Raw genomic sequence first — 15721 nt, 5'->3', positions numbered from 1 at the left:
GGTTCAGTCAGTCTTAGCCCGAAGAAACACGAGGGCATTCGGAGAACCAGTCAGCATGATTGGTGGATAACCAAGAGGGGGAAGTCAAGATGACCACAATCTGCTTGAAAATAATAAGATTCTCTCCTGATAGTCCTTTCTTTCTGACATCCGAAGCACAGACGGGAGCTAACGGGATACTTGGCTGATAATGATGAAGCATAATGAAGCTTCCCCCTCGGTATCATGAGAACTGGCTCCCCACGACCTTGTATGCGAATTGAGTTTCTGTTTCGCAACGATGTCATCCATCGCGGACTGAAATCACTATCGGGGCCCCTTCCGTGTCATCTTCGTATAGTGTTTTCGCATGGTTCCTGTCCAAACCCGCCACTCGATCCTGTTAAGCGCCAATGGTTTGGGGGAAGTTGTAGCGGCGATCAGACGATGATCGAAAATCCCTGATACAGTAACTAGTTATTATTATGCGGTGGTTGGTGCACGTTTGTTGCCACGATGCAGCAAGCGTATGGTAGAGTAACGAACCCCATTCCCCGTTCTCTCTGGTTGACGGTAGATAGTTAGATGGTTATCATTATTATTGTTATTGTAGACAGACTGTGGCTTACCTTGGTCCTCCTTTCCCACACACAATCAATCCGGGGTGCGCGGCTGCGGACTCGGGAGCGAATCGTGGTAGCCTAGTCGAGTTTAGCGGACGCGAACCCTCACCGCGAGAGATCGGGGAAAGACAGTCAGAGACCGCCTTTCGCCTCAACACGCTGGACGACCCGGTCCAGGGGCTCTATCGTTCTGTTGTCTCTCCCATCTCAGAACGCGGCTGCTGCGACTCTATTCCTCCTCATCGTTCACATCGTCGCTGAATTCTTATCCGATCACGACCAGTGCGCAGTGCGCACATATCCCCAGTCTCGGCGACCGTCCTGTCTGCGAGCCGCCTTCCCGTCTCCAACCCGTCGCTGGTCGCTTCAATCCGTGTGTGTCGCCCAGACGCTGCGCAGGAAGGTCAATAACGTGGAAGGAAGAGTACGTCTCTGATATACTGCGCTTGGGACTGTTTGACAGGTCTCTCTGATCGCCTGGAGCCCGTTTACGACCCTCGCAGCGGTAGCCGGGACCGATTCCTCCGTTCAGAGTGAAGAGAATTATAAGGAGGCCGAGGAGGGAGGACACGGGCGATGAATCAATCCTGATAGTGCTGTCTCACACATTGCCAACGTTTCGAGAAAAGAATGAGACCGACCGACACTCCGTCTTCCCCGCTGTTCCCTGCATTGGATCCGATCATACTCGACGACGACATGGAGAGCCCGTATCAAGACCTGAATATGGGATTCCTCGATCCGACCAGGTTGCAAACGTCTTCTGGAGGAGCCGGTCGCGAATTCGACGATCTATTCTCGCGAACTACTGCCTCTAGAGTGGCTAGAGACGCCGAATCCCACCTGGCTCCGTCAGAGCTCTCCACCAAGAGACGTTATCGAGATCAAGATCGGGATGGATTGACGCAACCACACACTGTTCAAGCAGATTCTCCAGCAGATACGCCTGATAACTCGAGTCGGAGTTCTTCATCTGAATCGCCGAGGGATCATGTACGGACTACTTCAGTTGCTTCCACAAATTCCGCGATGCGTGACAACTCGACAACAGACGGTCGATATCACACCGATTCGTGGTTGAATTCAGATTTCGGATCGTTAAAGGAGGAGCCGCTATTTGGACTGGAGGCTGACATGCCTCCTCTCGATGGTGGATTTCACATGGACACCGATATTGAATCGAGCAACAAGGCGATGGATTCTGCTTTCGACTTCGAGAGCGCTGCTAGCAGCCCCAGCCCTCTCAAAATGGAGACATCTTCACTCCCGAAGTCGCAAAAGATATTCAAGAATCAGCTGCGCAGCCCTTCCAACCCTCCCATCCAATTTACCCACTCGAAGATAGCTTCCCCAGTAAGTCCTTTTCCATGGATTCTCCCTATCGCGAAAACCCCCTCACTCATTGCATCACTCATCCAGGGTACTACGTCTGCATCCCCATTCTACTCTCATAGTTCCAGAGAGGCATCACCTATGACATCCTCGATGCTGCCGAGCCAAGGACGGTCATCGTTCAAGCAATGGGATGGCCGGTCTCCATCTTCGGCTTTGGAGGAGACGTTTGGAGGTATCAATATGAATGGCGGATCTCCTCTTAGCACGACATTATCTCCCAGTCTTAATTTTGGGTCAAACGGGCTGCCTTTCGGACTGTCAGAGTGGCCCTCAGAGCAGACGATGGCCGCCCAAGATTTCCCTACGCAATCGGCCCCTCCGAACCTCAGACCAGAAGCTCCGATGCGTCCTATTCTCACCGTACATCCTACATCGTTGAAATCCCGTGTTGAGACGCAGATCCCTATCAAGATGACTCTTTACCCTGTCCCTGCGGGGGTTAAGAAGTTACGCTTGCCATCTCATACGATCTCCAAGCCGAAGTTTCTCGCGAAACCAGATACGGAACGCTCTCCGGAAATCCTCGAATTACACACAAGTCTCGTATGCACGAGTGCGATGCAGGACCAAGAGAAACTGAAAAGGGCGTTCGCAAGAGCAGCACAGGGTGGGCGATCATCCAGTGTAGGCCAGGACAATTCAGAGAGCACTCCAGAAGAGGAAAAGCCTCTAGATGGCGGCGAAGTGAAGATTTGTGCTGGTTGTATACAGCGCGAACGGAAACGAGCCTCGCGAAAGAAGCAACGGAAGCCTGACGAAGATGAACTATTCCAAAAAGATGAGGAGAAGCGGGTAATTGTGTTCAATACAAACGAGATCAAAGACTGGACGGAACCCTCTAAGAGTGCCGTTTCTGGTTATTCAGATATGGCAGCTTCGATGGTGCCTGCAGGAGCAATGCAGGCTGAACTACCCATGCGAATAGCTTGTTACTGCAGGCATCAAAATGAGAAGCTTGGGTTTCAGTCAGTATCCCCATTTATCTTCTCGGCGTTGGATTTAGCAGCTGACAACACATTTAGGGTTATATTTACCATCAAGGATTACCAAGATAATGTTATTGCTCAAGCAATCACAAATTCGATAATGATCACTGATGATCACAAGACGCATGCGCCTCCTGCGCCAGCGCCGCCGCCGAGCTCTGCTCTGCCTGATGGTACACAGCTTCCAGGTGCAGGAGTGTTTGTTCCTAATTCTAACATGGATGTTGGAAATTCGTCTTCTGGAGGACAATCGTCGTTCCGATTGTCTCACTCGACGACCGACTTGCAAGGCTTGCAGCAGAGATACAGTCCTCAGCAGTATCCATTGACATCCGGAGCTTTCGTCATACCTCAAAATGGGGTTTCTGGCACTTCGAGTTCCTTCTCTGGGCGAAGCCTATCCAGACAAGCATCGCCTTCCGAGTTCCAGGCACCTTCCAGCAAACGTCGAAAACACAGTGGTTCCATCAAGCTGCCGTCCGGTCTCACGATGACGAAACTCGAACAATCTCATTCATCCAGTGCCTCGGCCTCAACTAGCAATGGACCTCATGCCTCCGGTACGCGGGCGTTTGCGTCTCCAATAGAGGGACCTTTTGCTACCCCGGCGTCGCTGCCTGGTCAGTTTACCAACGGTCCACCAACGCCTAACAACAACGAAACCAACCCGTTTTTCAACTCTACCGGACAGCACGGAGGTCTGGACAGTCTGACCCAGCAACAGTTGGTGTCAGCACCTAATTCCGCGCACCCCAGTCGACCGGCAACTCCAGGAGGTTCCGGACGGAACAGTTTCCCAGATCCTACTCTCAATATGAACATCTCATCCGGTCCCGCGAATTCCATCTGGCCCTCTTTGACAAGCACTACTAACCGGTTACCGTCGATAATCCACAAATTGGTGCCCGCTGAGGGTTCTACCACCGGAGGAACAGAAGTCACACTTCTGGGCAGTGGTTTCTATCCTGGTATGGAGGTTGTCTTTGGAGACACTCTCGCGACTACGACTACGTTTTGGGGAGATAAATGTCTGAATTGTCTGACACCACCTGCCCTCCAGCCCGGTCTCGTGCCTGTGGTGTTCAAACACGAACATCCAACTTTCGGTCAGCCACACCAACAAAACCAGCCTCTCATTCCAAAGCAACAGCTGTTCTTCCGTTACGTAGATGATCGAGAACTCCAGATGTACCGTTTGGCACTGGGAATACTTGGGCAGAAACTGCGTAGTCCGGCAGATGCGTTCCAGACTGCCCAGCAGATCATGGGAGGCGATCCGACCATTTGGAACCTGCAAAATGACTTCCAGGGCGGCAGTTCTGGAGGTCATCAGCGACAGGTACCTGGACTGGGTGCTCAAGGCAAGACAAGTGACATGGACTCCAAGATGCTCACTTACCTTGAGTTCCTTGATCTCGATGACAATCCACGCTCGCCCAAGTACAATATGCGGTCTGCAACTGGTCACTCCCTGCTTCACTTTGCGTCTTCATTGGGCTTGACTCGATTTGTCGCGGGACTTTTGGCCAGAGGCGCTAATCCGGATGTACAAGACAACAACGGAAATACACCGATGCATCTCGCTGCTCTGAGCGGCCATGCCCACATTGTCCACAGACTACGACTGGCTGGCGCCAATGCTGATGCGCGCAGTATCCGAGACTTCTCGCCAGCCGATCTTGCCACAACGCTGACTGCCCATCAGGCGGCGTTGATCCCGGCACGGCACTATCGTTCTCAGAGTGTTGGGTCATCGCCCTCACAGAGACGCCGCTCACACAGTACAGTTTCTCTCAACTCCTTATGGGAGACTTCCTCTGCGTCCGGCTCTCTTGGTTACGGGGTGGATGACTCTAGTGATTCCGAAGATAGCGAAGCGGACTCCGACGACGATACTGGCCATTATCGCCCATCATCCCGACGGTCAAGCATCCAGCAGGATGCAACCCTGTACTACACTCGATCTAGGGAAGGGACCATACCAACCGACGGCATTCAGACTCCCGCAGAGACAGCAGGCGTTGAAGATACCAGGAGCTTTTCTCCTCCTGCGGCTCTTATTGCCTGGCGGAACCATCTCGCAACGCAGATCAACCAGTTCCAGCAAAGCGTAGGGAGAGCCTTCCCTAACCTACCGGCACTCCCGCCGATGCCAGCTCTGCCCGATTACCAAGCGCATCCCATGATGCGACGCATCACCAACCTAGTGCCTCATCGGCCCACGACGTCTTGGTCTGCGAAGGAGGGCTGGTGGGATCTGTTGACTGGCAATTCTTCTCCCAACAGCACGCAGCCTCCTGCTTATGAAGAACTCTATCCTCATCAAGAAGGAAACGAGGAAGATCTTGACACGAAGAAGTCTTCACTGGTCCGGGCTGCTGCTGACGCTGCAGTAGATCAGCACTTTGAAGCGCTTGAGACTCGAGCAAGTTCATCCAAGTCGAAGCCAGTCAAGGAGGAGATCAAGGATATCAGGATTGGCCGGAAGACCATATCGCGCGAGCAGCAAGAGCAGCTGCGACAGCAACAAGCACGGAGGATGAAAGGACTTGGAAGCGACCGGAACTTATACTTCTTTTGGGTGAGTATCCTGCTCATCTTGAACTGGCTGAACGTGAGACTAACAAACGATCTACAGATTCCTGTATTGCTTCTCGTCATCTGTGCATGGCTTCGGAATTTGCTTCCCGGTGTTTGGCAAGGGTTCTCCCAGGGTTATGAATTAGTTAAGACTCGTTACGGATGGTCCACGGAGGTTGGCTTGTGAAATTATCCAATTCTTTTTTCTTTTTCTTTTCTTTTTTCGATCTCCTCTAAGCATGTTCTTGCCCTCGTCTGTCCAATGCTTGTATATTTTTTCTTTATTTTCTTGTGATTCCTTTTGTTTAATGGCAGGGGCGTGACTCTGTCTCCGAGGATATCCTGGCTTCCCAAGCCACCTGCGGTCTCCGTGATTCCCACTTGTTGTCATGTTTGTACAGAGATTACTTGTTCGGGTATAGTAGTCGATTTAGATGGCCATTATTATTAATAGTGATTTTGATCTTCCAAACATCTGTATAACTAGGTATGTAGTAGTGGTACATAGTTCACACTGGATAATGCCAAGATCTGGCCCGTGCGTGATTATTGTCCGCCGCGGAGCTCCACGAAGTCAGATCGATCTACACCGCGACTGCGATTCATGCCGGCATTTCCAGTCAATTCAAGCTGCTGCCTGGATGCCGGTATCAAAGTCGCATGCTCATACCCGACTGACCTTGGGGAAATATGGATCTTGCACCTCAGGACGGCTCCAACAAGGTGACGGGTAGGAGACTGCTTCCCCCGATGATTCCCTCCTGGCTGCTTCCCCAGGCTGACCGTCGCGCGCAGTTGAATGCACCGATCCCTTCAACGTGCTCCCCGATGTTCAACCGATTCTCGAGAAGAGACTGCCTCTGAGAAATCTTCACTGGAAATCACCCAGTCGTCCTCTCCGGTCGATTGAATCGCTTTACATTGACCTCGTCCCCGAAAAACAGACCGATGAGCAGAACCCATCCAACGATCCTACAACAGCCACTATACCACACCGGCGACACCAGATCCCAGGCTTGCGCCAGACACCGTATTTGAAGATATTCTTTCTGCGCTGCGACGACAACGAGTCGTACAAGGCGACGTGCAGAAAGCAAATCCGGGAATGGATCAAGACGCACACCTCGACGGCGCAGGCCAGTGGTGCAGCACCCACCAGCCAGGAGAAGCACGACGCATTTGAGTGGCTTATCGTACATGTGGTACAGGATGGAGAGGCGGCAGAGAAGACAGCATCGATCGCCAAATGGGGTCGTGGCTCGACAACGGTGTTGGAGAAGGTCAAGGCAGACTTCAACGGGTCTTCCAAGACAGCGGTGGATCGCGTAGCCCAGCTGCGACTTCCTAAACCTGGAGCGACGCAAAAGCCTCCTGACTTCACCGATCTGCTCGAAGATCTAGTCGAGAAGATGAAGAATGCCATTCTGACCTCTTTCGACTTGCGAGTCAGCCAGTACGAGGAAGACATCCGCGAGAAGGATTCACAGCGGAGTCTGCCTGGGTGGAACTTCTGTACGTTCTTTATCCTGAAAGAGGGTCTTGCTAGAGGCTTTGAGAATGTAGGCCTTTTCGAGGATGCTCTTGCTGGCTACGATGAGCTCTCCGTTGGTCTGGATACCGCTGTCCGCGACCAGCTTCTTGGGGAGGGGGAACAGCACGGTGGCGGCTTTCTGACATATACGAAAAACTGGAAAGAAAAGGCAGAGAGTTCATTGGAGGCTCTCTCCAAGGGCTCTGCCGTTCAGGAGGATGATAGTCATGACTCTGACGACTCTGATGACAATAATGAAGATGGGGACGAGCCGACGCCTACTACAAGTCCAGTAATTGATCCGGATGACTACCCTCTCGATTCAGCAAAGAAACCCTATAGGGAAATGATACTGTCTAGCGATATCTCAATTTTCGATTTCCGTGTCTACTTGTTCTCGAGACAGATGACCTTGCTTTTGCGGGCCGCAAGAGCGCCATCGGTCTTGGACAAGGATGCTACCCCAGCGCAGAAGAACAAGAAACCAGAAGACCTCACTCTCCTGGCGGAAGTCTGTGAGCGAGCTACTGAGTTCATCTCTATCGCTGCGCGCACACTCCGATATGATCTAGAATGTGGCCTCGAGGAGATCACGGATGAGAAAAAAGCCGAGGTCATCAACAATCTTGTTTCGACTTGGACATATGCCGCCGCCTCGCAGGTACTAACTCAGACGGATACTCCAGCCCTTCCAGTTCCAGATTCATCCCTTCGGAAAAAGAAAGGATCCACGGAGGCGTCCACGACAACGGAGAGCAAGCCGGCAGTCCCCAAAAGATCGAGTTCACTGCTTTCCCCCGTATCACCACGGCCTCCGAGGCCGAAGAGCCAGGAGATTTTCTCGGCAGAGCTTCATAACCCTCCGCCATCGCGGTCACCGTGGGAGATGGGTGCTGCCGGCGCCGTTATCCAGAAGACGGGCTCAGAAGAACTAGCGTCAGCAAGAGGCGAACTATGTTTTCTTGCGAGACGTGTCCTAGAAGACATAGGCCGCCGGCTCGGATGGGCCAGTAAGTGGAAGGAGCTTGACCTGCTTTTCGACGACTCGGTTGGTTCCAACGGCGACATGCAAGAAGTTTCGCTTGATGATGCTGCAGAGGGCAAAAAGCCCAAACCGTCCGAGCCAGATCAAACTATCGTCTCTCGTGCTGGAGGGATTGACTTGCTCGTCTTGAGCAAAGCAATTCGATCCAAAAAGAACTTCTATCTCCTATACGAAGAGCTTACAGATCTGATGTTCCGCCTCTACGTCGCGGCGAATCGGACAAACTCTGCAGAGATGGCAATGACTGAGATGTCGCTGCTTCTGTTCCTCCAGGGAGACTATGAAACCGCCGCTTCTCATCTCCATCAGCTGGCCCCTTTCTACGGGAATAGCCGTTGGACGATACTGGAGGGTTCTGTACTGGAGCTGTATGGCCGATGTCTTAAGGAGCTCAAAAGGAATGAGGAATACGTCCGTATTCTTCTCAAGCTGTTGGCGAACTACGCAGCTGATCTTCAGTCCCAAATGAGTGACAGACAGAAGGCGACAGCCGCTTTCTCAGAGTTCACACAGTCCGGTCGGGTCTCCAAGTATGTCAAGGAGCTCTTCAACGCCTCCAGTGCCCTGCCAAAGGAAATCTCTGCCTCCTTCAGTGATTTCTTTGCCGATCTCGAGGTCAGTCCAGCCATCCGTCATTACAAGGATAAGGACGGGTTCGAGTTACAGATGAGCACGCGGTTTTTGCTCGAAGAGGTGGTCAAAGTCAGCTCCATCAAGATGCGGCTCGTAAGTGCGAACACTCAGCAGAGCAATGAGGTTTGGCTGGAAAGCTCAGAGGAAGTGGTGGTTAAACCATCCCTGACAAAGCTACTCATTCCATCATCGGTAAGTCGACCCCAAGGGTAGCACTAGGCTTTTTACAGTTTTCTGACGCTCAGCCAGATAACCTTGCAAGGGAAATACTTTGTAGATCGTGTGGAGTTGCGGTCTGGTAACATTGTATTCTCTTTTGGGGAAGTCAGCCAGTCTGCATTTCTGCCAGGACTCAGGGATGCAAATGATGGTGCAGAAGAGAAGAGACCCTACATCTACTGTCATCCCTCAGCCGATGGCCTCGAAGCTAGGATCATCTCACCGCGCTACATCAACCTCGAGCATTTGCGGACTGTTGATGTCGAGCTGGAAAGTGGCTGGAACGATATCAAGAAAGGGGTCATCCGTGTTAGGCCTGCCACTGCTGGTCTCCGGCTCCGGATAGCTGAAGCAGCAGTGGTAGAAGGAGAGATCAACGTTATCAACAGTTCTGATAGCGGTAATATTGAATTCACCGATTTCCCTCCAGGATCGTCGGTGCGGTTCCGGATACCGTACACGGTGGATGATAATCACACGATGCTTTCTGCAAAGCTGGAGGTCGGATACGAAACAGAAAAAGGAAAGTTCACTTACTCTTCATCGAGCACGGTGGTCTCGACTCTGCCGGTCAGCGTCAACGTGCAAGATGTATTCAAAAATGACATTCTTTTCTCCAAGTTCACCGTCAGCCCGGCAATGATGATCCCTCTACGTATCCTGGGGTGTGATATCCCAAGCTCTGACAGCTACGAGGTTCAATCCAGCATCCAAGGGCCTGTTGCGTTTGATGTCTTCCCAAAACAGCCGGCATCGATTCTCTACAAGATAAAACAGCGGACAGAAAACCAAATCAAGGATGCCAACTCGAAGCGGTCCCTCCGGCTGACGGTCGAATTCACCTGTCTCGACGATGAGTGCCTGACGGCCATCAAACAGCGCTTCGCGGAGGACATCGAGAAGACTCAGCTACGCCACCTGACGCGGCTGCTGACTCCGCATATCGTGGAAGCCTTCCGCACGCAGCTCTCGACGACGGACATGGAAACAATCGGTGTGGTGAGGGAGGTGGAAACGCTGCCCTATGAGAGTGTGCAGTGGGACACGATCCTCGGCGCTCTGCCCGGGCCGCAGCAGCCTGAGGTTAAGGGCTGGCTGATGGAGTGGCACAAGGTAAGGATCGACTCCGCATAAACTCAAGACGGATCTCAACTTTTCCTGTATCCAACCAACAGGAAAACAGAAAACGAAGTTGATTCAGCTCGTGAACTAACCTAATGATCCTTCCTCCAGAAAAACCCAACCATCCCCATCCCCGATCCCGATCCGTCACTTCTCAGCAAGCAGATCGTCATCCCCGTCGATGTGCCCGAAGTGCCCATCGTGCACACGGCGGAACTTCGCCTGACGAACATTGGCCACGAACAGCCTGCGCACGCCGCCGTGGGCCAGACGATCGCAGCGGAGCTCATCCTTCGACATACCCGTCGCTGGGCCTCCTCATCCTCCTCGAGATCTCCCGAAACCAGTAGTGATGCCGCAGAAACAGCAACTCAGCCCGTCGAGTTCTCCTACGAAGTGCTCGCCAATCCGGAAATCTGGCTCCTTGGCGGTCGTCGTCGCGGTAACTTCACGGCGCCCGAAGGCGAGACGCGCTCATTTCCCATCCTCCTTCTGCCCCAACGTCCGGGCCATCTCCTCCTCCCAGGACTGGACATCAAGACCTTCGCAGTCTCTTCCCCGGCCGTCTCTGGCGGCGGCGTGCCTTCAGCGACGGCGCAGCGAAAGCTCGTCCCGTGCGAAGTCGACTATCGGAATCATGGCGAGACGCTGTTAGTGCTGCCGGACCTGAAGAAGACGACGGTCAGTCTGTCCCAGTCCGCGGGCGGGGGGTCATGGCTGGTTGATTCGGAGAGGAGAGTCGAGGTTGGTTCGTAGTGCCCTGTCTTCATAGTCTATGCCTTCTCACGATGTATATACGTAAGTTTTCTACAAAATGTACATGCATACATATAATACCATTATTAGCACAGATACTTTCTCTACGTAATCAATTCCCCGACTTCCAAAGACCTCTAAATGATATATCTTGATAGCGAGTTAATTACGATTTGTTGAACGTATTGCATCTATAAAAGTAATGTTAAATAAAACAGCAGCGGCTCAACAAAAGAAAAAAAAAAAAACACACCGGACCATCCATGATAGAAGCCCGCTGTCCTTGAGGTATAGTTAGTTACCCAAATAAGGAATCAAACCTTAGGGCACAGGGCACAGGGCACAGGGCTAAGACGTGACTTACTCCAAACAGGCCAGTTTAGCAAATCCCATATCTTTCCCCAACAGGACTAGCGTATACTAGCTATCCGACCCATCAGATCGCTCCAGAAAGCCCCCAAAGACTAACCCCTTCTGCATTAGCGCCCGTCAGGCAGTTCTCCACCGGCTCCAATTTCTCAACAAAATCGACGATCTGTCCCAACAAGAATGGCCGCTGTTTTGGGGGGGAGAAAAAGAGGAAAGGGGGTGTAAGTTATTTTATTGTTACTTTCCTTTACTCCGTACTAGTTCAAGTCAGAGAAAGGGGGGGAAAGGAAAGGAAAAGAAAAGACAGAAAGGACTTTCACGTGCCGAGGGAAATAATAATAATAATATAACGCCATCGTTCGTCCAACGTGGGAGGTGTATGATATACTGTATATTCTGTACTTTATTTTTGATGGTATATTCTTATCGATTGATTGGAAGGATCTCAGTGAACTTGCTGTCCCTCATATTATTATTTGTTATTATTATTACCATACTCTTCTACTGTACCCCAACGGTTCATTACGGAAGGGGGATCAGTCACATGCAATGCAACAACTGCTGTGTTTTGCAGGCGGGCACTGCAATAGATGATTGATTGATTGATGACCTCTTTTTCCTGTCGATCGATCATTTACCGCGGTTTCAGCATCGTATTATTACTACGTACTTCATCGAAGCAAGGAGTCGTGGTGATTAGCGTACGGTAGTATGTACTGTACATACATACATACATAGAGGAATGAGTAGACTCGACTCGGTACCGAGCTGCGTTCTGTTCGCATGTGAATAATGTCAACGAGGGGTTCGTTCAAACGAACAGCGTCTTGAAAGTATATTAGGTATGATATATTACAGCCTGATGCGCAATAATAATGCAGATCAGGCAGTCTTCTGACTCTTGGTAAAGCACCATGAAGTATTCGCGTCTGGGCTTGCAGATTATTATCAAGCCTTCGTCCTGGGTGTATACACAGTACCATGTATCGTTATATGGTACTACCACTACCCCGACTTTTTCCTCTCCAAAGTAGTCTACCGTAGACTACCTAGGTACTCGCTACATATCTACCGTATAAGGCAAAGTAGCGTTTCTCAATGAATGTAAACTACCACACCGTCAATCTTCATTACCAATAGACTTGACCTGACCTGACCTCCTCCAATATAGACATGTCCATGCGCAGACACCAGCCATCACTAGACTAGTACGGAGTACCACTCACAGAGTATCATGATATTTTCTCCCCATGTCTTGCGGGGAGAGTTACAGGAATCGGATTATATTATTATTATTTTAAGTTTCTTTCTCCTCATCGCGACAGCGGTATTCCCTCAGACTATCATTGGTCAATCACACTCACCGCCCCGATCGGTCCCTGGTAAGTTTTGGTAGATAACTACCATAGATACTGTACCTAGGTCACGGTAACGTTCCCGTCACCGGGGAGTTACAGTAGTAGTGTGCAATCTTACGCGATTATTACTTACCAGAAGTTAAGTTACGAAAGGGCCGAGTTTCCTGCGACGAAGAAAAGAGCTGAGGGGAAAATAATGGGATCGATCATACCACGATTCCTGCTGTCTCCCCGGACCGTCCCGCCGGATGTTGCGCGAAATAATATGGTTTGGGAAAGAAGGAAAAAAAAAAAAAAATAACGCTCTGGCAAATGCCGTTCCAGCGCGATACCTGTGGGCAGATAGATCAAAGTGGTCAGTCACGGACAAGTACCATATTACGGCGTCTGGAATAAAATAAGGAAAACCTCGCCACATCTTGTGGCGAGAGCGAGCTTTTCTCCTGAAACTAGGATGAGGGTCTGGTCTGGATCACAACGAGCCTATCTAGTCTACTGGTACCGGAGAAATTTCACCATTGGAGAGAATGAAACTACCATAATTGATACGTTGGTAGATCTACTCCGTACATGGCGAGAAGAGGACGTGCTGGTCAGCATTCCATGTGCGGATTCCTGGCATTGACGGGATTGAATAAATCATAGATATAGTAATAATATCAAATATATCAAGTAAAATATAAACGCAAACTTTCCATCCTCAACAGTATAGTAGTAGTATTAGTTTGGAAACGGCAAGACTGGGCTGATATGGTAAAAAAGAGAAAATCTAGAAGACGCCGATCGAAGGCCGGTTAGCGTACGGGGTAATAATACGGTGGAGCGTCACGAGGATTACCGGGTCTTGGCATCAAAGCCCGCCGGCGTATCAGCGGGGAAAGGGAAGAACGTGAAAATTACCTGAACCGTGACTGTTGGGGCGACAAGCATGTGGCAGCTCAGTTTCCCCAGTTAGATAGTTGGACCGGCAAAAACAAGAAGGAAAAAAAAAAAAAAGGCAAAAATTTAGATACTTACTTGCCTTTACCTTACAAGGCCGATCGATCTCTCAGATCCCTCCCTCGTCTTGCTCCTCTGTCTCCTCCGACTTCAAAACCCGCCGCATTCCCTTTTCCTTCCTGCTCCTTTCTTCTGTGTCTCTCCCTTATACCCTCCCCCTCCCCCCTTTGATCCAGGAGGTCCACAGAGTGCTTGCGTATCACCACAGCTCTTCAGCCAGCTGAACATCTTCAACCCTGGGGGCTGCTGATCTGTGTCACACAAACAGGCGGTTGTTTGTCTTTATTATCGAGTAAGTCCTTAGACAGCTCTCTCTGGTCTCAATTCGTTTGCTAGCAACAGATGGTCTGGCATCAAGGGTCAAGGGTCAATGATGCTAACAAACTTCCCTCACAGATAGATTCTGTGAATCTCCTGAATAAAAAACACCATCCGTCCAACATGTCGTCCACCGCGATCCCCAAGCGCGTTGCGCTGAACCGTATGCAGACGACGGACTCCTCTGTGGCCAGCTCGGCCTCAGTGTCTCCCATGGAAAGTCCTCGTCAGTCTCCTTCGTCCACCTCGTTGTCCTCGATGGCGTCTGAGGTCGAGCCCCGTCGCACCAAGATGCTCGACACCTACGGCAACGAGTTCGAGATCCCCAACTACACCATCAAGGACATCCGTGATGCCATTCCTCCCCACTGCTTTGAGCGTTCCGCAGCCACCAGTCTGTACTATGTCGCGCGCGACTTTGCTCTCTTGGGAGCCACCTTCTATCTCTTCCACAACTATGTGACTCCGGAGACTGTCCCCTATCTGCCCGCCAGAGTCGTGTTGTGGGGCTTGTACAGCGTTCTGCAGGGTCTGTTCGGTACCGGAGTGTGGGTTCTGGCGCACGAGTGTGGTCACCAGGCCTTTTCCCCCTCGAAGAAGCTCAACGACACTGTCGGATGGATCTGCCACTCTGCCCTGCTGGTCCCCTACTTCTCCTGGAAGATCTCCCACGGCAAGCACCACAAGGCCACCGGTAACCTGGCCCGTGACATGGTGTTCGTTCCCAAGACCAGAGAGGAATATGCCTCGCGCATTGGAAAGGCCGCCCACGAGCTGAGTGAGCTCATGGAGGAGACCCCTATCGCGACCGCTTGCAACCTGGTTCTGCAGCAGCTCTTTGGATGGCCCATGTACCTCTTCACCAACGTCACCGGCCACAACAACCACGAGCGCCAGCCTGAGGGACGCGGAAAGGGCAAGAAGAACGGTTACTTTACCGGTGTCAACCACTTCAACCCATCCAGCCCGCTGTATGAGGCCAAGGACGCCAAGCTGATCCTCTTGAGTGACCTCGGGCTCTTCATCACCCTCGCAGTTCTGTACTACATTGGCACGAACTTCGGCTGGCAAAACCTCCTCGTCTGGTACGGTCTTCCCTACCTCTGGGTGAACCACTGGCTCGTTGCCATCACCTACCTGCAGCACACCGACCCCACTCTCCCTCACTACGAGCCCGAGGTCTGGAACTTCGCTCGCGGTGCCGCTGCCACCATCGACCGCGAGTTCGGTTTTATCGGTCGTGAGCTCCTGCACGGTATCATCGAGACCCACGTCCTCCACCACTACGTCAGCACGATCCCCTTCTACCACGCCGACGAGGCCAGCGAAGCTATCAAGAAGGTGATGGGCAAGCACTACCGCACGGAAGCCCACACTGGCCCTCTTGGCTTCCTCAAGGCCATGTGGACCAGCTTCCGTATGTGCCAGTGGGTTGAGCCCACCGAGGGTGCCGAGGGTGAGAGCAAGGGTGTTCTCTTCTTCCGTAACAGGAACGGTCTTGGTGTCCCTCCTGCCAAGATTGCCAAATGAGTCACTATTGTGGCCTTTTCGGCTTTTTAAGGGTCGATCCTCGAGTTCTCTGCGTGGTACGCTCGCCGGACCGAGAGCCGCGAAGTGACATTTTTTGTTTCGTATATATCGTTTCAACTGTTTAAAGGGAAGGAGTCGGGTGCGGTTTTCTGATGTTGGTTATGTCCCCATTAATGTGCGATCAACAATCTAAGTCCTGTGCTCTGGACTTCCGAGTGCGTCCCCGCTTAGCGCGGTCGTTGCGTTGCGAACAGCACTCCATCATGCATCTCTGCTTT

The 15721-nt window shown here is 51.6% G+C and overlaps 4 protein-coding genes across 4 annotated transcripts; all 4 read left to right on the top strand.

Annotated features, from left to right (window-relative positions):
- Positions 1-745: 745 nt before the first annotated feature.
- C8Q69DRAFT_474316 (hypothetical protein) lies at positions 746-6035 on the top strand. The gene is made up of 4 exons (XM_028631120.1): positions 746-1955; positions 2022-2962; positions 3020-5564; positions 5622-6035. The coding sequence occupies exons 1-4, from the start codon at positions 1233-1235 to the stop codon at positions 5748-5750; spliced, it is 4338 nt and encodes a 1445-aa protein (XP_028483290.1). The 5' UTR covers positions 746-1232; the 3' UTR covers positions 5751-6035.
- Positions 6036-6106: 71 nt separating this feature from the next.
- Positions 6107-10963, top strand: C8Q69DRAFT_474312 (trafficking protein particle complex subunit 10). The gene is made up of 4 exons (XM_028631119.1): positions 6107-6293; positions 6359-8964; positions 9022-10104; positions 10225-10963. The coding sequence occupies exons 1-4, from the start codon at positions 6254-6256 to the stop codon at positions 10867-10869; spliced, it is 4374 nt and encodes a 1457-aa protein (XP_028483289.1). The 5' UTR covers positions 6107-6253; the 3' UTR covers positions 10870-10963.
- Positions 10964-11004: 41 nt separating this feature from the next.
- On the top strand, positions 11005-11873 carry C8Q69DRAFT_330282 (hypothetical protein). The gene is made up of 2 exons (XM_028627463.1): positions 11005-11157; positions 11353-11873. The coding sequence occupies exons 1-2, from the start codon at positions 11072-11074 to the stop codon at positions 11834-11836; spliced, it is 570 nt and encodes a 189-aa protein (XP_028483288.1). The 5' UTR covers positions 11005-11071; the 3' UTR covers positions 11837-11873.
- Positions 11874-14036: 2163 nt separating this feature from the next.
- C8Q69DRAFT_446425 (oleate delta-12 desaturase) lies at positions 14037-15443 on the top strand (the record flags this gene model as incomplete). The annotated part of the gene is made up of 1 exon (XM_028629129.1): positions 14037-15443. The coding sequence occupies one exon, from the start codon at positions 14037-14039 to the stop codon at positions 15441-15443; it is 1407 nt and encodes a 468-aa protein (XP_028483287.1).
- Between the last annotated feature and the right edge of the window lie 278 nt (positions 15444-15721).

This window comes from Paecilomyces variotii, assembly GCF_004022145.1.
Source record: "Paecilomyces variotii strain CBS 101075 chromosome Unknown C8Q69scaffold_9, whole genome shotgun sequence".
NCBI classification, from domain to species: Eukaryota; Fungi; Ascomycota; class Eurotiomycetes; order Eurotiales; family Thermoascaceae; genus Paecilomyces; species Paecilomyces variotii.
This window is presented reverse-complemented; position numbering and strand designations above follow the sequence as displayed.